Genomic DNA, 26,577 nt, shown 5'->3' on the forward strand with positions numbered 1-26,577 from the left:
TTTTGTAAGTGGATTTATAACTTTCTTTATGATAGAACAATGTATGTTAAATTCAATAACATTCTACATGGTCCTAGACATGTATACAAAGGAACAATGCAGGGTGCGATCTTATCACCTTTGTTGTATAATTTATACACTAGTCAAATTAATAAATATCTAAATAATTCAAATGTCAACTTCTTACAGTTTGCTGATGACTTATTGTTATATAGTGTTAATAGTAATGTAAATATTTCTGTAAGTAATCTCAATATTGCTTTAATTAAACTACATGATTATTACTTCAATAAACTAGGTTTAGAAATTAGTCCTAGCAAAAGTGGTGTTATGATTTTTTCAAAAAAAGTATTAGATTGTGACTTAAATATAAAATACAACAATTCATTACTTCCAATTATTAGGGAAAAGAAGTTTTTAGGTATCTACTTAGACCCAAAGTTGTCTTTTGAGAGTCATATAAACCACTTAATCAAAGCATCAAGTAGGGGTCTTAATGTTTTAAGATCTTTGGCCGGTGTGCATTGGGGCTCTGACCCAAAAATTTTGTCAATGTTATATAAAAGTATTGTTCGCAGTCACTTTGATTATAGTTCCCTAGCTTATATGAATTGTAATTTATCTCATATAAGGAAACTAGATGTAATACAAAATAAGGCTTTAAGAATTATTACAGGAGCAATGTGTTCTACTCCAATTAATGCCATGCAATGTGAATCTTGTATTGAACCTTTAATCTTTAGACGTTTACAACTAGTATTCAATTTCTGTTTAAAAACACTAAGTTCTTCAAACAATGAAGTAATAAAAAGAGTATTACCTAGACAAGCTCTTGAGTTGTATGGCAGCAGCTCTCCTATAACTGCCTCTGAATTAATATCTGGTCATAGCCCTGAACTCCTTCGAGTTGCATTAAATGTATTCTCATATTCTGTCAATATGTACAAAGATTACCCTTGGCCTCTGTATAAAGTAAAATATGATGCAGTCATTAATAATGAATGTACAATCCTTCATGAAGTCATTTTTAACCAGTCAGACTTATCTCAGTTCTTAGAAAATAAACCATATTATACTTTATACACAGATGGTTCTAAATCTAACCATGTAGCATGTGCTGTATATGACCCTCAATTGGATAAAGTAAATAGTTACAAATTAGATACAAATTGTTCAATATTTACAGCAGAATGTTATGCAATTCTTTTAGCACTGCAGCATATACATACTGTAGATAATGATGACTTTCTTATCATAACAGATTCAAAAAGTTGTCTTATGGCATTAGAAAATTGTACATTAAAATTTAACACTAACTATATATTATACAACATTAAGGAAATAGTCCTTAACTTAAGTATTAATGGTAAAATTGTAAAGTTCTTGTGGGTACCTGCACATAAAGGCATCACTGGCAATGAAAAAGCAGATCAGGCAGCTAAAGGGGAATGCACAGAAGACCATACTAACATATTGAAGATTCCCTATACTGATTTCCACACCAAAATCTCCATAGACCTCAAAACATTGTGGCATGAGTACTGGAATATAGTTAGTTGTGAGAAAGGAAAATGGTATGCAGCTATTCAGGGTTGCCCGCCCGCCAAACCATGGTATATAAATAGCAAGATTAAAGGACTCAATAATAGAAATTTTATAACAACAATGAACAGATTAAGATTCGGCCATTCAAGAACTCCCACTCACTTGTACAAACTGAATATAAAGCCTGACGACAGCTGCGAATACTGTGGAAAACCAGCAGCAGACATTATGCACTTCATTTTTGAATGTCGTCAATTCGCAATAGACAGGCTATTATTAATAGATAATCTACAGAATCTGGATCCCAAATTTCCAAGAGACTTAAAAGAACTATTGAAGAACCCAAGATTTTACCAACCACTATTTAATTTCATTACCAATACCATAACTTCTATATAACCACAGATCATAATTTTCATAAATACTTCAGGCTCAAAAGTGCTAGATCACAGAGCCGTAAAACGGAATAACAAAAAAAAAAAAAAAAAATTCTGCGGTGTACTTACTGGGTTGACGTCTATCTGTCATTCCTTTCGGTTTCGGCCTGTCAAAGTCGAGTGTCGTAATGTCGTAATCCATGAAAATTCTCTATTTACAATAACCCATCAGTATTATAATATCATCGAATTATAGAAACTATATTGAACTTAGAAATAGCAAGTATCAAGATACTGACACAGCTTTGTTTAGATATATCTATTTAATAAAATGTGTCATTAAATTCTTGGTCGATTCAGTTTTTGCCAATCTGCAATTCGTAACCGTAAATCAAATAACACGCTGTACGCTGTCAGAGTTCTGCTTAGGCAGACATCAGATACAGTTACGAGAGAGAAGATTCACGATTAACTTTTACTAAATTGTATAAGTGTATTGTAAGCACATTGCTGAGTTGACAAGTGCAACAATAACAGGAAGCAAGTTCCGCCGGCAGGCAATGTGAATAATGTCCCGTAAGAGGTCCCGGCTCAACGAAGAAGAAATGAGTTCTACGTTGTCAGATGTTGGATGTGGCGAGGGAGAAAAGAACGGAAGTGAGACCAGTTTTACCACCAGCACTAGTCAAGTGGCTCTCGAGACTCAGGTAAGTGCTTCAATGCCTACAATTTAAAAATCGCTTCGTAAACCCATCATACTTTTCGGTCCCATACTTATGCAACAATTGAGTCTTATATTAAATGATTACCAGATGAATGGGTTCAATTGTTGCAATTTGTGGCTAGTGGCATATGTCACGATGTATTGTTATACTTATAAGTATAACATGACTAATAGCTAATACATACTAAATATTAGATTGCTGTGAAAAACTTGATGTGTGACCTTCATGGTTGGTAAGATAGCAAACATATAACTTATTACTATTGAGAACATAATGAATAATATATTTTCTTTATGTGTTTAGTATTTTTGTAGATTAAGAATTTAAAATAGCTTGTGTGGATAAATTTGCAAATAATAATACAACACTTACTATATGATATTTCTGGATGTTGGTTGTTGCATTAACAGATTTCTAAAATCTGTAATGACCTGAAATGTACACATTAAGTAGATCAGTATGTAGTTCATTGCCCTAGTAACCTTATTATGTCAGTCAGTGGCAAACGGATAGTTCACAGTAATCCAATAAATCATTCAAAGTAGAGGCAATGTGTGCATCTTTAGTAATGTTGTGTATACATATCTAGCTTACCTGTTATCAGCACTTTTAAGATTTAGAATTAAAATGAATAGTTAAGAAGTTCTAAAACATAATTTTACCAAAGTTTGCTTTATGTTGTCTTCAATTCATGAACAAAGAAAAGGTTTAAAGGTATATTATACTTATACAAACATGAACACTGTCATGTAGCAGTTTTCCCTCACTATTGATTAAAAGGTAATTGCCATACAATTTCATGTTATCATGAAATCACTCACTGTTCCTGGAATACAATTACAGTGTTAACATTGCCTACAATAATTGGATTGCATGTTGCCAGTAAAAGTGGCGCAGTGTGCAAGGCGACGACATATGCATTTATGGTGAATGATATTGAAGAAAATTTACATTAAATTCCCATAAAAACGGGAACAGATAGACATATGATTCGACATTCTTATTAGAGAACTATTCTTAAACAATTCTCAGTACGTCTGCACCAAATAAACGCCACAATTACTCATAGTATTTTCACTTCAAGGGATGCGAAAACGAAAGCTAAATGAATCGATAGTTTGGGCGTTGGGCCAACAATGTGGCGTGATTACTGACCACGCTACGTACACGTACAGATTGCTCGCGAGCCGCGGCCGCGCTGCCCGACATACTAATACACTACTTACATTATGACGAACTGTTTATACTATAGCCCCGCACAACTGCACGAAAATAATCAACAACACGTTATTGTTTATCCAATTGTTATGTATATTTACATAATAAGCCTCATATTTACCCACAAGTTTATCCGAAATGTTTTCCCACAGTAAATTATTTCGATAACTTGCAAAAGATTTACGTAAGAACTTGCCGAATTCTACGTTGCAACTGAAAATAGACGTGCTAAATATATCACTCGGTTAAATTTAGCTAGCTTATAAAAAACCCTATTATGTAAATAACTGTCGTCATTACCATTTATAGAAATTACATCGATACATTTTCCTGGATTCTAAACGAGTGATAAATAGTGAGTCAACTGTTTGTGAACTGAAAGTAAATAAAACGTTGCGGTTATTTTTCAACATAAAATATTCAAGATTATTTTATAATCTGTCAATAGTTTCGTATCTGTATCATTTATGTTCTAATTTGTAGAAAATATTCCCACTTTGACACATAATCAATTGCGTCGTGCCATGAACAAATTGAAATCGCCTTGGAACGACAGAGGTAGATTAAACGAGTGCATTTTTATTGCATGCACGTACCCATCACAGGCATCGCATAGTTGACATGGGTCCATATATGCATCTAGGAATCTGTAATTAAGATGTAATACCTAGCCACAGAGTTTTATAAAAAGGCAAGAGAACTTAAATAGTTTTAGAACCGAGAGTTTATTTTGGGATCGTTGCAACTGCATTTATACTCCAGCCTAATATTGAACTAGTTCAGTCAACAGTTTGTGCTGGTGTATCTATAATAGAATGGTGTGAGTGTGTCAGTGTTGGCAGCTAAACCTGCTCTAGGTGGAGTTGTGGAGACGTTTGTTTGGCGCCCACCACTCGGTTAGTAGGGCGGTCGTTGCCTTCTCGTTTCAATAGAACAGTACGTATAGTGTTATCTTCATCATACGAAAATAGCAGTTTTCTAAATAAATGTTGTCACGTAATTTTATCGCTTAAATAGACTTGACACCGGTGATGGTCGTTTATTGATTTACTTCAAGTCGGAGAACTCTATCTTCAAAATGCTACATAGAATAGTTGTACAAATATATATTTGGATTTGGAGGCTCTATTATGTACTCAACGAGTAAATTGAAGCCTGCGATCGAATTTATAATTCAAAAAGTAAATATACCTATGTACCTGAAGTTTACGACTTATAAAATTCCATTCGAAACAATAGTTTTACATTACTATCGTTTATCGTAAAACCATAAAAGTAGAACGTATGCCTTTAATATAAACTGTTGCAAAATCTTAAAAAAGATCTGCAGCAATCTGCATGCAACTAAATAAATGAAACGTAATTATTGTTAGTAAATACAATCGTATTATAGGATTATAGCTCTTCTTAACACTTTTCTGATAAGATTTATTCATTAATACGACTCAGTCGTTGTTATCAATTTAATCATTTTTTATTGCAGACGCTAATAGCGTGATATAAGCCTGTTTAAGTGTATAGCTCGTATTTCATCACGCTCTACCGGGAGTACAAAACATGACAAGTATTTTTCGGAAAGATAATATTTGTGTTAAACATCAACGTCAGAAAGGATTCTCTTTATAATGGTAATTATCGAAAAATCTTAGGGTTATAGAAAGTTAGATGCATTAATTTCTAAAAGCGTCTCTTCGAGCTTGGAAGCTGCAGCGTTTCTCTTACGCATTCAAATCAATAATCTCAAACAAGCTTTTTAAGAAATTGCCTTGCGTCTCGCTTTCTGCGTTATATTTTAAGAACTGCGCTTCAAAGGCCTCTTATGTTAGTGGAGGTTCTTTTGAAAGCGTACAAAAAGGAGGAAAATGGTGGCTATGAGTGTACCTGAATGTTATCGTAATAACGTTTTAACGAGTATCGTTATCTTCTATCTGACAGGTGGTTCCTTATCTATTATCTTAAACATTAACTTAGAATGCCTAGTTATCTCTGAATATCAGCTTTAATGGAACTTAAATTACTTTTTACTAGATAAAAAGATTTGTTGTCTACGTGCAACGAACAATGCACGATACGTTTTATATTTTTGCCGGAAACCCCACAAATATAATTAGGTACCTAGATTCGAAGAAATTGATTGTTAAAAAAGCCTTTATTTAGTACTAAACTCAAAACGATAGTTCTAAAACTATTTGTAACGGGTTAATTAGACAGTGAAAGTGATAACATAACAATATTATCCGGTTACAGTTCCCTGAAACAGATATCTCGTAGTAACCGGTTTTCTGGTTAATGTCAAAACTACTTGAAAACAAAACCACAGAATTTGCATATCGGAAATGTCAGTCGATATTTTTATACATAACACTATACCTACTTATTACTTACTAACAACCTGATATACGATAGATTTCATCATGATGTTTAATTCATTGAGATATTTCAAGGTAATTTTACGTTAAAAAAATGATAGAAAACTATTTTTAGGACCAGTAATTCTATGAATGCATTGTTCGTGCATCAAAATTGACTATAATAATGTAGTAACGTGCATATTTTTTGTTGTACTCTATATTCTGAAGGTGACTTTGTAGATATTTACAATGCACCCATTTGTTGTGACAAACACAATTCATGGTAAACAAACTTCAGTAAATATAAACAACATCTTACAACTGAATCTTTAAATATTTTAAAAATATAAACAGCTAATAAGTATTTTGATGGATGATAATTAATATGGATTTAGTCCAACACATGTCATGTAGTGTGCAGCTTTGGCAATGCCTATCAAGACTAGGCCTAATAATTTTACACATTAAATAATTAATTTTACATAAATTAACTTTAAATTATTATTTTCTAGGTTCCAGGAATACCTAGACGTTACCATTGTTGCCGACACTTCCAATGGAACATTTTTAAATCGGTTCAGTATTTTTTAATGTTCATTGGACAATGTAAAAAATAGGAGTGATATTTCACACGTAATAATGCACTACAATTACAGCTTAAATGATAGTTATTATGAAAGGTTTGCTACTTTCAAGGCTGAACAGGTATAAAAGTGTCGATGAGTTCGCTACGTCTAACAATCTCGCTATGAAGACACGTGCAAAAATCGTGCGCCAATTCCGAACAAAAATATGTAAAGCACACGTAAAAATATCGTACGATGTCTACAAGCGATCTATCGTCGCCTCATTGTAAAATATGAATAGTTAATATGTTTTGTATCTCACTAGGTAACTACATAATTAGTTAGGATAATAACGCGGATGTAGAATTGATAACCTGTCTGAGTTTTGGAAAATATCATATAGCCTTATAAAAACTAGCTTCTGCTCGCGAATTCGTCCGTGAGTATAGATTTCCTGGGGTAAAAAGTTCTCCTATGTGACAACTTAGGTTATAAACTATATGTCTACCAAAATTTCATGAAAATCCGTTCAGAAGATTTTGCATGAAGTAATCACAAGCATACATACATCCATTCCCACACACTTTCGCATTTATAATATTTGTAAAAAGTAGCACTAAACTTGTGTCGAAGCTACAGTTATAACGTAGTATAAAACCTCACTTAATACAAACGTTAAGGATAACAAAGTTAAACAAGCTGGTTATCTCAGTATCCCGAGATGCTCACTTCTCAGGTAATCCTCTCCTTCAACGTTTACGAGGTGCGGGCGATAAGCTCTAATACCGAGTGAAGCCACGAACTTATAAAAAAATCCAGCCAACTTGTGCTTCAATAGTATTATTACAGCTCATAAAATGATGATATCCTTCAGAATAGGAAAAACGTACAATTATAGATATAAATAAAAATGAATCACAGAAATGTATGTACACGCATAACTTTTGAACAACTAAACTAAATTGGATATATTTTTTTTAATATGTTTGTAACTGCCGGGACAAGGTTTTTATGGGATCGATAGGATCAACATTCCCACGGAAATAGAATCAACGGGATAAAATTGTAGTATACCCCGACGAAGTCGGGACAGTCCGCGAGTATTGTTATTTGATCATTTACAGTTGATTAACGTTTCATTATCACGCCCGTATTTCCTTAAAAGGTTAAGGGCAATTTCATATACCTACTAAATGATTACGTTACGTCTCAAGATTTGGTAGGGTTCAGTATTAAAGGCGTTGTTCACTTTAGAGGCTGTAATTATTCAGTGAACGATTGACGTCACAACTAATTTATGTATGGAAACCGGCAGAGAGGTACAAAGTCGATTTGAGTTCGTTTGCACGTAAATTGCACATACAGCGCGCGTTCTTTTTATTATTATTTGTCCCGTACAGTTTTAATATAATTTATTCTTCCTGTTGATTGAGCGTTTTAAACTTCAATTAACCTTCTTAGAAATGCTATATTGAACTCAACAAGGTTTATTTCAGCTGCACTTGTATGATTCAGAAATATTCAGAATGTATCGCTCCATTACTCCGAAACTATTAAATGATATTTGGCTAAAGTTTTAGTAACGTGTGGAGATTGAAGTAATACAATTTATAATTTTATGCAGTCAAGGTGGTCCGCTTTCAACGGTCAATTTATTTAATTCTGCAATGCTTAGAATATACGCATATGGATGACGAAACTGTAGACGTCTTTGAGATTAAATGACTAAGGCTAAGTAATTCGAACCGTGAAAGTATTTTGATAAAAGCTAGTGAGTTGAGTGCTGAAGGCATTATGTAAGGTGAATAAGAATACAGTTTCATACGTATACGTAACGTGTATCATACTATGCCACTGCAACGCCTGCTATGAAAGGGGCACTGTAATAAGGTTTCTTTTGCGTAATCGTCGCAATACAATAGTAATAGAGTACTATTTTCTAGTGTGAACAATCAGTTCTTGTAGCTTCGAATAGCATATTATTTCTGTTAATTTCTATTGGCTTGTCAGATAACTGTTTATGAGGAGGAACGTTTTAACAGATTATCCTTAGGTACAATATCAAAAACCCAAATCAAATCAAGCTATGAAAAATTGGGGTCGATTTATTAATCTGTGGTCTATGCCACTGTTTTAGATGTTTTTTTTTATTTTATTAATATCGATTGACGTTGTGTAAATGTCAAGTTGAACTAGTGAAATGTTTTCTTACGATCCTAATATTAGTACAATTGAAATCTAATATCCCAGGATACTATTTTCATCAATACCATATCACCACTGAAAACGTTAGTAACTTTACTCAATATTTTTAATCAATTTCTTTAGCCCCTAGAGTGTTAAAAGTAAACCAATCAGAAATACAATGTAAAGGAACAAAAGACTGTTTTAGAAATAATAGAATTTATTCTAGTACTAGGCTAGTTTTATAACAAAAATGAACGAGTTTCATTGACTGAGAACGAATGACCGAATATCACGGATTGTCACGTTATTGTCTCATGTTTACAACTGTAGGAATGTGCCGTATGTAAATATCTGCTCAAATCTAGGGCAAGGGCATAGAACATTACACCGCGCTACTAAAACACACGAATGCATTAGTTACAGTTTTATATTAATTAACAGTTACTAAGTAACAGCATTTTTTAATTTATTTAAATAAATACTGATACTTCACCTAGGATGACTTATTCTTCAGAGAGCGAGGCAACAATTTTTTGACAAAATTCTAACCAACCCCACTTGGTAGTTTAACAGCTAATTAATTGATACTTAACTATAGATTGTCAAACCGGCCGTAACTTAAGTAAATGTCATAGGTCGTATTTTAAAAAGTTTTTTACGCGCCTAAAATAGTAAGGCAAGGAATGTTTCGACGCGTATCAACAAAAAAATGAGTAATTTACGAACTTGACTCTCTTACCGTAGTGACGTTGTTAAAACAAAAAGTGTAAGCCATCGGAATGTAGACATTGTTCATGACGATGAAATTTAAATAAATGTGAACCTGAATATTAATTTTTCATCTTTATATTTTAAGGCGCCCATAGCTGCGCTACACTGGTCGGGTTGTGATGTGGGTTAAGCAACCGTGGTCGCGGTCATTCCATAGATGGGTGACCGCTTAGTGGTATTTGAACTGAGCGTCTACGCACTTCGGCGGGCACGTAAAAATCGGTCCTGATTGGTGTCCACTAAGATAACAGCCAATAAGCCACATCAAAGCCCTTATGACTTGACAAATTTTGACATTAGGTTGACCACAATCCAAACGATTTAAAAAAAATTAAAATCGACCGAGGCTTTATGATATTATTACCTATTATCTGTAGTCTTTATGACTATGGCGGAACTGACTGCCAGTGACCGATTAATCGATCAGGAATTAATAATTCTGCGCACAGACTCGACTGTCAAGGAAACAAAAGTAGATTATGGTGTAGTTTATTCCACGAACGACATCAATAATCATTTACTGTTTTTATTTACAATTGTTATTTTGATGCACAAGTAAATATTTACTTTATATCACTCACATACCTTATATTGCGGTTGTTAAAACTTAAACTTGTCCAAAAATTGGGCGTCGATACAAAACGCTTCTTACGTACTGGTCTTTTCAACTCAATTGTGTAAATAATAATATATGTTGATTATTCTGATACAGGCTGTTGTTTTAAAAGTTCAAACTGTTCGGTCCTTTAATAAAATATTTTCTTTGCGGAGATTCTTCTTGGTGGATAGACATAAAATGTTTCAGCTAAGGTTTTCTAGCATCATTTATTGCTGCGAATTTTCTTGACATTTTATCTGGTTTTGTTATGTCTCCACTTATTAGCGTTAATTAAACGAAGAACAATTAAACGCCTGACTACTACTACTGCTGAAATTTTATTCTGGTTTTCTTTTATATTCATATTATCTCTTCACCCGCATTAGAAAGCGACGTTTTGTAATTATTTAGTTGTGACAACTTTTTGAACAGCCTGTATAATATGGAGCAAAGTCATTATCACCATCGTACGATGTATTATCAAATAAATAAAAACACGTCAGTTTCATTTACGCAACAATTTTCAGAACTACTTTTTTATATAGAAAAATTTAGTTTTTTTCTTTCTCTGCTTTACTAGGCACTCGGCTGTGCATAGTCAAGTTTATCAATAACGATATATTTTAAATAACGTCATTTTATAGTTTAATGGCTAAGTTATGTAAGCTATCTATTAAAAAATAAACTATAGAAAAATACAGGTCTTCATGAATGTGAAATGTTAGTCTGCTACATTTGCGCACGGTGCTAGAGCTAGAGTTTATCGTTCATAAATCATTAATTGTGCACTGTATTCGCTATTGTTGATTGTGCACAATTTGAACGAAGTGCAGAGAGTGGGCGACGCCGCCGCGCCGGCAAATAAAGTCCCCGTTCGGGGCGACTCGTGGAGCGTCGCGTGTCTGCCGAGCCTCCACGTCGGCGTCGCGCCACCGGCATCGACCGCCCCGCACCCGCGCCTCACACCCGCCTTCGTCCCACTCATACCAGATACATTCCTCACGCCGACTCCCTGCCTCGTATCGGTTCAGTTAGTCACTTGTACGATTCCGCGGAGTGCGCGTGTTCCGTTTCACAACACATTATACTGGTTATCGAATATAACTGTGCGATACACCAGAAAAATAAATTACAACTTGACAATCATCACTCACATTTGAAGTTTATTTTGGAAATTTAATTTAATTTTATTTCCTTAATTAATAATGCAAACAGTTCCTAATTTATAGCTTTAATTTTTTTAAATATCACGTGAAAGAAACATTTTTTTAACTGAAAGACTGTAAATATTGATGATGTCAGCGGTCACGATAACAACGACGCTCACAAATGGGCACGGGCACGTCAACGGACAGCCACCCCTAAATGGTTACAGAAAAAATGGATATGTCAAACAGGAACCCACAATTGACCACCATGTAAGTACACAATGTCATATTTACTCATCTATACCTCATTCTGTGACCGGCAGCAAACTTGTTCAATTGACAATTGACAACGTCTGCTAAACATCTAATCCTAAGACAAGCAAAAAGTTTATGAAACGTGAAGAGTAAATTAGTTTTAGGTTGCGTCACGAAACGGAGATCTTAACCAGTGGCATTGAGTGGTGGCAAACTTAGCACAATTCATTGTTTGTTCAGAGTGCAAGTGAAAGTTAAGACACCCGCTGAACGACAGAAGGTTGTCTATGTTCAACCAACTCCATAGAAAGTTCTTAAATAAATAACGTCTGTATGACTAAGTAGTCTGCTAACATACTTGGATACTGAGACATACTTAGAAGAAACAAGTGTTTTGTCGCACAGAACATTGAGTGCACAAATGACGAAAGTAATTTATCACTACACAGAGAATGTTAATGACTGTGACATTAACAAGTTGAACTTCTTAACGTCACACCTGCATAAATTATTAAACTCGAACTTTCTAAATATTTACCACAAAGTATACAAACTCTTCCTGAACCTGTATGTCATGTGCAGTCTCGTTGCGGAAAATGCTAAATAAGATTCTTGGCTGTCAAAGGAATTGATGTTTCTTAATCCCATAGACCCGGCAAAAACATCAATTAATTAATTTGTTGACGTATCTATTTTTTATCTGATATAATTCTGTAATTATCTAGTGACGTCAAAAAGTACGAGGTGCCGCCTTACAACAAATTCTCCTCATTCACAAGCATAATTACAGTAATCGTGTACACGGTGTAAGCTGCAGTATTATCCAAGTATTATGTTGTTAGAGGTTGTTGACTAGCCTTTAGAATGGAGAGGACCGTTATCCGGATTGGGCCAGGTCTTAAAGTAATAGTTGACTGAGAACTGGCTAGTAACTCTCTACTCGACATAGATATAAACATACATATTTATGTACTTTACATAAAGTTTAATTTCACCTGCGTCATTCAGCACCAGCTGAGCAAACAGTTTCAGCGGACAAATGACATAGGGACTAGTTTATCTTTTGCATCAAAATATTTATGATGATTTTCATTTGTGTGACGTAGGCAGCCGACGAAGGCTCATGCAAATTAACTACAAAAAATACTCGTTTGTTAAGCAATTGGCTTTTTTCGAGAGTATTCGCCGCGTGCCACCTTGTTGCTGACATGCTTAGTCGGCCGCACGTAGCAGAACCGAATAACAATATGCTGAATATCTTTATGAAAGGTTGTTGTCCAAGGTTGTTCTCGCACAAGTATTTTGATTAGGTTACGTATCAAACTTGGTCTGTTCGTGACAAAAATAACCAGGTTCAAGTTCGATGTCCCGATTCGTCAATGACGAAAACTCGTTTCGTTTATTTTGGGCCTTCAGACAATCGTTGCTTCATGCACTTTTCCTTTGATGTTCGGCAGCAGATACTGGTGACGCAAAAATCTTCTTATTTTTACCTCTCAATGTTTACACGAGAGGTTACGAAATCTCTACGTGAGTTTGACGTCGAACTAAGCATTCTCTGCTTTTTTAACATGATCACGACTACTTTTTTTGCCGACTGTTATTTCTCGCCAAATATCAAAAAGTTTCCTGTAGTATTTCAAAAAACGATAGACAAAATAACTTTCTCCTCTTCGCCTTTAACAACTCTCATATAATATGCGTATAGAATCACAACTTAATCATTTCGCATTTAATAAAGTAAATAAATACTAAGATTTACAAGAACGTCAGTATTTTGCGGAACATCTATACTCGTAGCGTGCAGGCGGCTTTCAATATTCTGAAGCAATTAAGTTGGACAATTATCCGGTACGTCTGTAATGATGGTATCCTCACCAGTACAATATTGAGCAAAAGACACCAGCCTTGAGTTGTCTCAAGAGCACATACTAATCTCTTCCTCTATATTATTATTTACTAATAATTAACCGTTACTGACGTACCTACTAACATAGTAAGTACTAACGGTTAAATTCGCAAGATAGAAAACAAATCTCATTTACACGAAATCTTGCAAGTGGAACTAGGAATTGGGTTATTTATAATGTTAATTCAATTTCAGTTGGCGTATCTCGTTATATTATTTTCACTTACACCGTTCACTTATTTTAACTACAATATTTTACTCATTGTTAAGGAAATTAGGAATATAAGGACCCGATGTGATGAACTTCTCTTGGTTTTGCACACAATGTAATTTATACTGACTTGCTTCTCCCTATTGACATTTTAACCTTTGTCAGTTAATTAAATGCATAAACAAACTCTTAACGTTTCTAAGAATATTATATCGTTTGAATTCATACATTCATATCGGGAGAACCCAGACCATTAATATAATTCAATCCTCATTGTATCGCTATTTTTTTCATTGGTAGTCACCACTTGTTACGTGAATATCAAAGCGACTGAATCATTTAGCTTTGTGTACCGTCTTGAACCGGAGGTTGCTTATATGGAAGAACCTAATTTGCTACTGCATTCAATTCTAGAACATTACCAAATCGGCATAAACAGTAATTTAAAGCAAACTCGACGTTTATATGTCAAAACGTCGTCGAGAAATCTTTACTAATATTATAAAGCTGAAGAGTTTGTTTGTTTGTTTAATTGGATGCGGTAATCTCAGAAACTACTTACTGGTCCGATTTGAAAAAATATTTCAGTGTTAGATAGTCCATTTATCGAGGAAGGCTATAGGCTATATAAAATCACGCTACGGCTATTAGGAGCGGAGAAGCAACGAAAAATTATAAAACCCTGAAAATTATGACCCATTCTCTCTTATGTGACTCAAGCGAAGTTGCGCGGGTCAGCTAGTTAGAAAATAATGTTATCTTTTAAACAGTTGTTCGTCAGTGGGAATTTCTTGAATCTTCTGGGAATTGTTTAGGTACAATCATACGAATGATATCATCATTTAGAGTACAAGTTTGGACAATAACATCGCCTGACCCTTCCCTGGCCGCGGGTTATCGCCTGTTTAAAACAGCTGGACTTGAATCCGTACATCCGGTTCATATGGAAATGTTCCGTTGAACTAAGCTGTTTATAGAACAGTCTGCGTTAGTCTAATATAGTGCAACTATGGAACTGACTATAGAAATTTCCTCATGCCATGTGTACCAAATGTACGCGGGTGTTTCCGCATATTTATTTTAGTTTAGACTTATTGCGTAGTATAGATGATTTTCCCGTTCCCAAGTGAGATCCATAGCGATAAAAAATGATCAGACCAGACTCAATATTCAATATCACTTCCTTCTTTAATTCTTCTTTAATTTATTCCTTCTTTTAAATGATCAGCTATGCAATAAATATATATTTAAATTGGTACAAATAGCTTGGGAATCCTTAGTGCGATGTCTTTTTTCCTAAGCATTTCTTAAAGCAACGTGTCGAGATACCCAATTAATAATTGCCATGCAATTTAATTACACACAATAATATGTATGTAAATGGCAAAATGGATATTTTTTCCTGTTAAATGCGCATTCTTTTGAAATTTACGTCGTGCATTTACGATACTGAAACACACACATCGCAAATCATTACTTATTTCACGAGATTTATGTTTTTTTACGTAACTTAATATGGAAAATTTTAAATCACATTTTTATTGTGTTATGTGCCTTCTTATCGAATAATTGCCATGGAATTTTAAAGCTGTATCGATTGCGGAGTTTCCTCACCAAGGTTATGTTGCGACACTGTTATTTGTGGAATAGATATCACTATCAAAGTATCAACTTAATTGGAAATAACGTTTAATATAATTAGTCTAATAATATACAAGTTCTGCCCTCAAGATCAATTTTCCCATCATTATTTGTTTATCTCCAGATAGCTATAGTTACAGCATAAATAGGTGCCATTTTGGCATCGTTATTTTTTATCTGTATATGTTTATCTTTTTGTTGAAGCTTGCTAAGGTAAATATTTACATTTCTTTCTTTACACGAGTTTATTATTATTATACAAATGAAAACAAACAATATACATGAAGTACCTATATTACCTAAGTGATAGAACAAAATGTAATCTGAAACATCACATGTCATCGTATCTTTTATAATTATAATAGTTTATCCAGAGATAGTACTATCTAATGATACACTATATTGTGCGTCCACCTTTTCACCTCGACATGTGACAATAATTGTACATAATAAACCTTTTTATCTCCATAGTACGTAGTTCTGCAACATACCATAATAGATTACAGCTATAATGATTGTACGGATAAGTAATTTCTTTAGATATAGGTACACTAAATATAAATTTAGATTGTCGCTGATAATACTGATTGATAGGAAAATGCGATAGTAGTGTAATGATAAATTCGGGACAGATAATTAATTATTATTTTTTCTGAGTAAGTCATTATTACCTATTCTGAAGTATACCTATTAGTATACTTAGTCGAGTCATTAAGGACAGACTAACTATTAATGTATGGCCTCGACTTCAATTTAAAATATAAGCATTATTGAACTCACTAAATATAATGACTTGCGATTTATAATAACGATGCACTTTAGTTACAATATTTTTCAAAGTAAAATGTTAAAATAATTTTAGTATATCTTTTTATTACGCATAGCCGTCTGCAAATGATCTTGTTAGATAAATTAGCATTTTTTTATTCGACTATAATAATAATAATAATAATAATCTTTATTTGCTAAAATGTGGTACATTAAAGGTGTTAACAATTGGTATTAAAGTTCAACACATTTGCCAACAGTTCTGGCATGCAAATTAGGTAATTGTGGTTACACTTAAATTAAAATTATATTGCTTATTATATTATAAATTAAAGTATTCTAAACATGAGATCAATTTAAAATTTTAAGCTTACTACTAGTACTTACAAAGAAAAATAACAAAATAAAGCTATAATAAAATGCAATAAAAGAAAATATATTAATAACAAGTTACACTATTACATTATACTAGTACCTATACACTATTATATTACACAAGTTACACTATTAGATTCATCTAACTCCTTTCAAATTATAAAACTTACATGGATTTTTTTCCAAAAACTCATTTAATGAGTAATAACATTCTTGTACTAGCCATTCTCGTAGATCTATACAAAATCTTTTATATGGCAAGGTGGTAATCGATTTTGGCAACGAATTATAAATAAGAGGAGCCATATATATACAATTCTGCCTGAACATTTCTAGTTTTGGAGTTGGTATTACAAAGTCCATTTGTGTGAGCTTTCTCTTATTTGAATTATCTCGGGATTCAAATAATGTTGGATGGGCCTTTACAAGTTTAGCAATTTCATAGATGTATATGGAGGGGGTAGTTAGTAATTTATGCATTTTAAATAACGGCTTACACGACTCAGACCATTTGATGTTAAAAATTGCACGTAAACACTTCTTTTGCGCTATAAGTATTCTAGGGAGCTCAGATGAGTTTCCCCAAGCCACTATACCATATCGAATTATGGAAACCACGTAGGCATGGTAGACCATGAGAGAGGTATGAGTAGTTGTAATATCTTTTATTTTTCGTAAAGCAAATACAAATCTATTTATTTTACTGCAAATCATGTCAATATGTTCTTTCCAAGTAAAATGTTCGTCAAATATAACACCAAGAAATTTTGTACTATGAACTTGTTCAATTAATGTATTATCGTATGTTACATTGAGTTGCATGGGTTTACTTCTGTATGTTCTGAAATTGATAAGGTTTGTTTTGGAAATGTTAATTTTTAGTTTATTATAATCTATCCATTTTGTGACATCAGTTAAGGCCTGATTTATTTGAGCGTCCATTGTTAGGTCTTTATCACACTCTATGATGATGGTTGTGTCATCTGCAAATAACACACTTTGAGTCTTTATAGATTTTGGTAAATCATTGATATAGATTAGAAATAAAAGCGGTCCGAGTATACTTCCTTGAGGAACTCCGCAGGTATTAGATCGCGGCTCAGAGTCGAAGGTATCTATACAGTTATTTATACTATTAAATTGAGTTACTCTTGTGATTTGATGTCTATTGCTGAGGTATGATTCAAACCATTTTTGTGCAGGACCTCTAATCCCGTATTTATCTAATTTGTCTAGAAGTCTCTCAGTATTAACTAAATCAAATGCTTTACTAAGATCAAGAAATAGGACTGAAGTAGGTACTTTTGAATTAATATTATTCATTACAGTTTTCAAAAGAGTAAAAATTGCTAAGGTAGTAGATTTATTTTGTCTAAAGCCATGTTGTTCATCACAAAGTATATCAAATTTGTTCAGAAATGTCATTACCCGTTTGTAAACAATTCTTTCAAATATTTTTGATATGACTGGAGTTAACGCTATGGGCCTGTAGTTGTTAATATCAGATTTAGAACCTTTATTATGCAGTGGTTTTATTACTGACAATTTTAGTTTGTCGGGAAAGCAACCTTCTTCCATAGATAGGTTAATTATGTGTGCTAAAGGTAATGCTATATCACTAGAAATTAATTTCAAGAGTTCAGTAGTAATATTGTCGTAACCTGCAGATTTGGTATTTCTTAGTGAATTAATAGTTCGATTTACTTCATTTGCATCAGTAGGTTCTAGAAATAAACAATGGCTGTGGATTTCAACATTAAGACTATCATTGCTTGAATTCGATGTATTAGTATTACTATTTATGTCAACAAAAAAATTATTAAATTTATTGCAAATATCGCTTCCCGATGTTAATGTTATACTATTATCTACAATATTATTTATATGTTCTCTCGAAATAGTATTTCCTATGTTGTGTTTAACTACATCCCATGTAGCTTTTGCTTTGTTCTTTGAGAGTGCAATGTGTCTCTCATTACTCACAGACTGTAAATTATTCATACACCGTCTTAACAATTTTGAGTATTCTTTATATTTGCCCTTATTTACACTATTTTTTTCTAAATAATATTTAAATCTTAATGACCTTTTGGTTTTAGCACTTATTCTGATTCCTTTGGTTATCCACTTAGGTTTATTGTTGTAAATATATTTTTTTATTTGAATTTGTGGAAAACAAAGTTTATAAAATAATGTCAACAAGTCATGAAAAGTATTGAAGGCGCTATTTGTGTCAGTACTGTCATATACTTCATTAAAGCTTAAGCAACTCATATGATCTACAAACTTAGTGACATTTTCCTTACTTAAATCATGTATGTTGATAAAGAAATGATTTTTCTCTTTAATTTTAATTTGAGTACTGACTGTAACTAATTGAGCGGTGTTATGATCTGATAAACAAGAATTGTATGTTTTACCACTTATCTCAGAAGACATGTTCGTAATGATATTATCAATACATTTTCTTTGCCGAGTTGGCTCATTAATTTGATACTTCATACCATAGTTAATTAATAAATCCTTAAATGCTGCACTTACCTTGTCTGAAAGGAGAAAATCTATGTTAAAATCACCACAAATCACAATGTTTTGTTTTTTGTGTTGAAGCATCAGAAGTAATTTTTCAAAGTTATCTAGAAAAAGTTGTATGTTTGAGTTTGGTGTCCTATATATGCATATAACAATTAGTTTAAGCTGTTCAATTTCAATTCCACATATTTCAAAATGTTTTTCAATAGCTAGTTCACGAAATAAGCTAATTTCAGTACTATTATAACCATTTTTACACAAAATACATGAGCCTCCGCGCTTTTGTCCTTTTCTAGAGTAAATAGACCCCATATGAAAGTTTTCAATATTTAAATACTTTTCTTCCCCACTTTTTATAAAATGTTCACTTAAGCATAAAACAACTATATCTTCTTTTAAATCATGCAGATCTTGTAATACCACCTCCAAATCTTGCATTTTATTTAGAACGCCTGCAATGTTTTGATGAAATACAGAGTACTGTTTAGTGTTGCTAGTTACGAAAAAACTGGTTTCTTTCATTCAGACTTTCAGATAACTTTGACTTTGATCCTTTGTTAATAATAGGAAAATAATAGGGTATTGTTCCTTTTTTTATATTTGTAAAATTAGAGCTAGTCTTTATACAATTTGTCGATAATTTATTTGTATTTATTTTATTAAAATAATGAGTTATTGTCTTTTGACTATTATTAGCGTTTAGAGACTTTACATTATTGTTAGATCGTACAATTTTACGATTATTATAAGTAAGGAATTTATTATCATACTGTATCTTATTTATTGTGTGTATTATATGTTGAGAAATATTATGCTGGTGAGCTTCTAAAAATGTACAATTTTTATAATTTCGAGTTAGGAGTTTAAAGTGAGAGTTTAATTTACGTTCGTTCAGAAACTTATTATAAAACACATTAACAACAATAACATGACAATTTTTAAGGAAGTGTAATGCAACAGATAATTCAGATAAGCATTCAGTAGGGTTCGAATCATTGCACCCTGTCATAATAATTACAAAATCATTTTCAGTTACAGGTTGAGACATATTAATACAGTTGGACAATACATGTTTTGTTGTTGCATCTGGTTTTAAAATAGACTGAAGCTCATAATCATTTATGATAAAAGAGCTCTTGTTTTTATATAAATCGTGTACAATACCTTTTCCCTGATTGTCTGCTAACAAACATATTTTAGCGTTACTTGTAGTTGGGTTCTTGAAATGGCGCTGTTCGACGTTTGACTTTCTTGCCGATTGGCGATTGGCTTCCGGTTTCGGTTTCGGTTTTTCAGTCACTTCTGTTCCATAGTTAACTTCCAGTTTGTGGCCAGATATACTTTGATTGTTCAAAGAGTCTAGAGAGCATTATATTTTCCATTATACTTCAACAATTTTATTTTACTCAAATTCAGCAAATTGTATAGATATGACTAGAAGAAATCGTAAAACGAAAACGTATAAATTAAAATGAACGGTTTTGTAACAATGAGTATAATTTTTAAAGGTTACTTAATCATTAAAACAACAGCCGTGTTTAACATAATAATATTCAAATACGTATTTATTATACGTCTGACCAATTCTCCTGTATACAGATTCAATGTCACATCAATCGTGCTCGAACAATACAAGTCATTTACAAATTCACCGTTTTCAAATACATTTACGTGTTAGTTTCGTGACTTAACAGAAATTTTAGTTGCTACTTCACATTTTAGATTCCTTATGCGTGGGGCTTTACCCTTATATTGTGCTTAAAAAATAAGCATGTGTACTTCCCCGGGACGTATCTGTCGGTTTACGTAAACTTATCAAAGTAGGTTCAGACGTTTTGACATAACAGTTGAACATACATACATACACTTTTGTATTTGTATAAATTACAGGGATTAGTTCATTTATGATTTAATTCACAATACCTACTTATATACATTATGTGAGTATATGATAGCCTGCTATATCACTTCCTGTATGTATAGTACAATACATTCGTACTTATATGTTTGTGTACGAATTCTATCGCTTTGAAAAGTATGTAATGCTACAATAGCTGGTGGTTTGTTGTGCAATTGCCACTATGTTTGAATAGTTATGTGTGGCTCTGGCTATGTGACCCGAATTGAATGTCCTACCTGTACACGATAACCACGGCACGTTCTTGGTAAAAGTGTTTAAATTATTAGCAACGGTTTTCCTATATTATACCTGAGCCCCGCTTCGAATTCGCTTAGGATACACTAGGTTAACATAAACAAATTATACCTCAATAAAACATGTATCTATTGATGAAATCCGCGTGAAAATCTGTTCAGTAGATTTTGAGTTTATCGCGAACAGACAGGCAAGGCGACAGGGCTTATTTTATACTATGAATATTATGAAGTGATGATTAACAAGCAATTTGCAAATATAGCCTCTACAACACATTCATTTGCGAATAACTAATAGCATTGAATTCATTCACCTTTGTAACTATTCCTTAAGATTTCATCATAAACGTATGATCAGTTTTTTCATTTGATATCAAGTTGTAAAATAATATAAATTAATCAGTGGTTTGCACAACGTCCGTTAATAGAGGCGGTGTGAGTCGCACTTTAGATAAGGCCAGGCATCGTGTTCATGAATGTAGTTAATCTATGCCGGGGCAGTGAGCAGGTGACGTCACATCACGCCACTTCGTTATCTACTGACACCGGCCACCGTTTGAACCTTGACGCCGCAACAATACCGCGTAATCTTATTCCATGAGGACCTTAAGACATTTCACAATCTCTATACTGTACTGCAATACTCGTAGCTGAATAAACTAGAGGAAATTCCTTTAAAATCGCCGCCTGGAATTATCCCGCTGCAAATATATTGTCTGGTATGAAGTAATAGGTACAGTCAGCTCCAAAAGCTGATCAAACTCAATCTTTTGAAACCCATACATGATGATGATGATGATACAAATACTGAAGTGTGCACATTATTCCTTGGAAAAGACATTTGCCATTGATTGAAATGTTTAATTCTAACTCATTCTACCTGATTTTGATCAGTTATTTATTAAAGTTACGTAACACAGAGGTTTTGAAAATTTGAAGTTGTTCAGCTACTTCTAGAGCTGACTGTACAATCCTTGACATTTCACAATCCAAATTACAGTATCAACTGCGGTTTTTCCTACTTGAAATCCGGCATTTTTATGTCTGATTCTTTCCGGATTCCACTCCAGATGCTCGCTCTTACTACTGTTAATTATATTCAACCATTTTTCATTTCACGAAGCAATTTGTCACGTGGAATATTACTTTATCTTTCTGCGCATTCTCCTTGAGTTTAATTTGCAACGCCTTCTGTTCATTTTGCTATTTTATCTGAGGTGTAGGTGGTTTTGAAACGTTATCTGACCCAAAATTTATAATTTATATACAATTGTCAGTTAGTGAATACATGACATTTGTATCTATCATTGTGTAGGTAGACGTAGGTTTTCAATTTGCATTTTGCATACGCCTGAAACTCTAAGCTTTATTTCGAAATACTTGTTTAATGTATAGAGTTTGAAAAGGAAATGACTATAAGAAATAATAAAAATACTAGTAACCGGTAGTGTAGTCATTGCTATAAAAAGATGTTATCTAAGTTGCTAATTGGACTGCCGCAACTAGATTTCTTAGTTCCACATACTGACCGTATTGTTTCTTTGTTGCAGTCACTAATAATGGCAGCACCATTCAGCACAGACCCGATGGCGATCGCAGAACGGGAGCGGTGTCACTACGGGCGTATCACACGTGCGCAGGCGCTGGCCGGCACCGCCCACCGCAAAGTGCGCGTGTACTCGGACGGCATCTACGACATGTTCCACCAGGGACACGCCAGACAACTACAACAGGCCAAGACGGTCTTCCCCAATGTCTACCTTATTGTTGGTGGTAAGCACATATAGTTATTCAATTTCAACTCCTAAAATGTAATACACCAAAAGACGAACCAATCCAGCAGAAACAAAAATGAGGTTCATGTAGCAATTAGATAGAGCACTTGATTGTGCGATCACTAAACAGAAAATACCTTGAATTCCATTTGTCCTAATAGTCCTAATGGCAAATACTACATAGAATTTGCGATTATGAGGTACATTCTGAATCACCTTTCTGACGTACGGTAGAGGCTCTATTATATTACACTGGGATTAGCTACGTCTGATAGTAGATATGAAGTGCGTCGAAGATGATAGTAGTGACCCTCATCAAAATAATTCTTATCGAATCACGTTATACGATCATCTGATTCTGGTCTTTGACTTACACATTATGAATCAGGCATTTAGTCACAGCGATAAGTAGTGATTCAATGTTTACACCAGCTTTGTAAATTAAACATAGTGTAACTTTGTACCATTCCTATTGTTGAGCACTGATATTTTAATATACAGTTAAACCTAGCCAGATTCTTGTTACGCAAAAACAGATACGCGTATTTTAATTGCATCATTTTGTTCAATTACCGGAACTGTCGTTTGGCATACTTTCAATTTGTCGTTAAAGATTACGACGAAGCAATTAAGTGTCGTCATTAAACAGTGACGCGATAAGTGCATACTCGGGTCCTTAAACTAAATGATGTTATATTCATCAGATGTCATATTTGTGTTAATGAGTGCATAAACACTGACTCACCGAATATGGCGTGACATCAATATAAAATTGATTGTATATCGACAATCACGTGACAAATTGTTTGAATTTTCCAATAAATAATTAACTGGAAAATAGCATTAACGTGTGTTAAAACCGTTAAGTGATTGGGAATTATGTTCATATCTCACATCGCTGACGCGGACTCACGCCATACACCACAAATAACTACTGAAATAAATAATGACTTTGTTTTTCTAACTACGTGGTGGTAACGTTTTAAAATTTTATAGATCTAGACCACACAGGTTCGAATTCGACCTTCGGACGATAGTAATTTGCAGGAACTGGAAATGTTTATACAGCATTAAGTACCTGGTACCTGGACAGTAGAAAGTATTCATTCCGTGTTGGTATTGCGTCTTGCGACCACTTAACCTAATGAGAAAGTATCGATTGTTAACAGACTGTAAATTATTAGAGTACCTTTGTACTGCATTAATTTATAGGTCTGTTATTTATTTCTGTGCCGACCTAGCAATTGTACATAATTATATCAGTCGCTGAAGCCAATTATTATGATGATAAAATTGTGTTAACAACTGGGGAAACGTAGGAGACGTAAATTAATTGAAATTAATGATCTTAGTCGAATGAAGCCTTGTACGTTGTAATTATCTTGAGTGCAATCTCGTTCACTGATCATCACATCCATCACAATTTAATGTGTGAAACTGGCGTTTATGTTGACATCCATACAGCTGTAAAGTACGTGTGCACATGTGCCACTAGTCGTGACGCATTTCCTATCATTTCTCCATTAATGATAATGATATGGCACACAATCATTCCATTGGTACAGAATAGTCGTACGATGATAATCACAACACGCACGTGTACAACGTAAACATACCAAATCTCTGATAAAAATAATTATTTACTCTGTCGTAGTAATCACCTGATAGAGCCCTATTGTATAACTAATTGATTATTTAGTATAATCTTTGGAGCCTTGAAAAGGGCACCTTGTTAAGATTATTTGGCCAATTGACATGCTTTACTGCGCAGTCAGAGTCGATTTGTTTATTTATTGAGGAAGACAACACAGTGTGGTTTATCGTAAGATCGTAGATTATTTCACCGAAGTGGGTGTTGAATTATTAAAGACGGCTTTTACGTCTTATGTTTGTGTTAGATTCTAATTTCCTGACAACAAGCCCAATTTTAGAATACCGTAGTTACTAGTTGCTGTAACTAGTAACTACGGTATTCTAAAATTGGGCGATGGGATGGGATGCGTGATGGGATGTTATCGTTTCTTTGCTATGAAATCGATTTTGGACCTATCCTTGCTATATTTTAACTAGTAGACTATAAATCTGCGTGCCAGATGCTCTTTGATTTTATGATCACTCATAATTTATTATCAAAATCAAGGCTTCTATACATTGAACTACAAATAGTTTACTAACTTAATATTAGTTTACAAATATGCAGACAAATGATTAATGTTTGTTTGTTTGTGTTACAGTATGCAGTGACGACCTAACACACAGCCGCAAGGGGCGCACAGTCATGACCGAGGAGGAGAGGTACGAAGCCGTCAGACATTGCAGATACGTCGATGAGGTAATCACACGTGAATCATACAACATACGATATATTAACGCTTTCAATTGTTTGATACGGCGCTAGTGATGCCAGAGCCGTTCGTGACTCAATCACCTTATGATCTTCACTCCTGATTATAGGGCTTCAGTCTCAATCTTCTACGAACACTATCGCAATAATAATGATTCACTTTATTTACACGTAGGAATTCATAATAAATATTTTATACAACCAAAGGCACGTTCACGGCAAACAAAGATGTTAGCGGTATCTCAATCTATCACGACGTACGACCTCGAGAGTCACACGTAACGCTAATGATGTTGAGTTTAAAGATCGCAATTGAGCAACTATTATAAATGGATGACAACAAAAAATACGAGGAAAATTATCTGGGGGCACGGCAGTGCCCCCGCAAGTCGAGCAAAAAAAAGCGGCACGGCCGTACCATCTTTTCTCGAAGCAATTCAGGCCATTTTCGACCCCCTATAATTTCGTTGTGGATAAAACAAGAAGCCTGAATTTTTAGCGACTTATCAGTCATTGTATGAACACGGTATATTGAAAATTTCAGTCAATTTGAACCAGTACTTTAAGAATGACAACTTGTTAAAGTTTTGAATTTTGTCACTCACTGATTCACTGACTCACTGACTCACCGATCATCAAAAGTCTAAGGCATTTCTAGCAGACTTAGAAGCTTCAAATTTAGAATACAAATAGAATTTAGTATTTTAATCATGGGAAAATTTCAATATTTTCTAATTTCAGTCCAGTTTTCTAAATACATTAACTGCAAGAATAACTTTGTAATCTTATACATTTATATAGGATTACAAGGTTACATTTGCAGTTAATGAATTAATTATTACTGTAGTATAATAGAAAATAATAGGTGTACATAGGTACCTACTGTATGAGGCATAACTTAAAGGTGTTTAGCCCATAAAACTGAACAACATTTCAATAGGAAAATATGTTGAATTATGAAAAAAATAACCGTCTTTCCATACAAATTGGACTTAAGTTCGCTTTACAAAAAGAAGTGAGATGCCATCAAAAACATCCTGTAAAAAACCTCAAGTCTCGCAGCGTAAAAAGTGGTGAGATCTATGTAATACCAAGTCGATTAATCTGTTTAGTCTCTACTGAAAGGA

The 26,577-nt window shown here is 33.7% G+C and overlaps 1 protein-coding gene across 4 annotated transcripts in view; it reads left to right on the forward strand.

Annotated features, from left to right (window-relative positions):
- The first annotated feature begins 2,069 nt into the window (after positions 1–2,069).
- The window catches only part of LOC142980388 (choline-phosphate cytidylyltransferase A-like), a 30,559-nt gene continuing 6,051 nt past the window's right edge, over positions 2,070–26,577 (forward strand). For 2 of the 4 annotated variants that reach the window (XM_076125736.1, XM_076125718.1), the window contains exons 1-3: positions 2,071–2,629; positions 22,882–23,104; positions 25,341–25,438. In XM_076125736.1, the coding sequence (XP_075981851.1) occupies positions 2,492–2,629; positions 22,882–23,104; positions 25,341–25,438 (459 nt within the window). In that variant the 5' untranslated portion in view covers positions 2,071–2,491. Of the gene's footprint in view, positions 2,630–11,359; positions 11,757–22,881; positions 23,105–25,340; positions 25,439–26,577 lie in introns of those variants that run through there. The other 2 variants (XM_076125742.1, XM_076125727.1) reach the window with 2 other exon arrangements.

This window comes from Anticarsia gemmatalis, chromosome 2, assembly GCF_050436995.1.
Source record: "Anticarsia gemmatalis isolate Benzon Research Colony breed Stoneville strain chromosome 2, ilAntGemm2 primary, whole genome shotgun sequence".
Classification (NCBI taxonomy): domain Eukaryota; kingdom Metazoa; phylum Arthropoda; class Insecta; order Lepidoptera; family Erebidae; genus Anticarsia; species Anticarsia gemmatalis.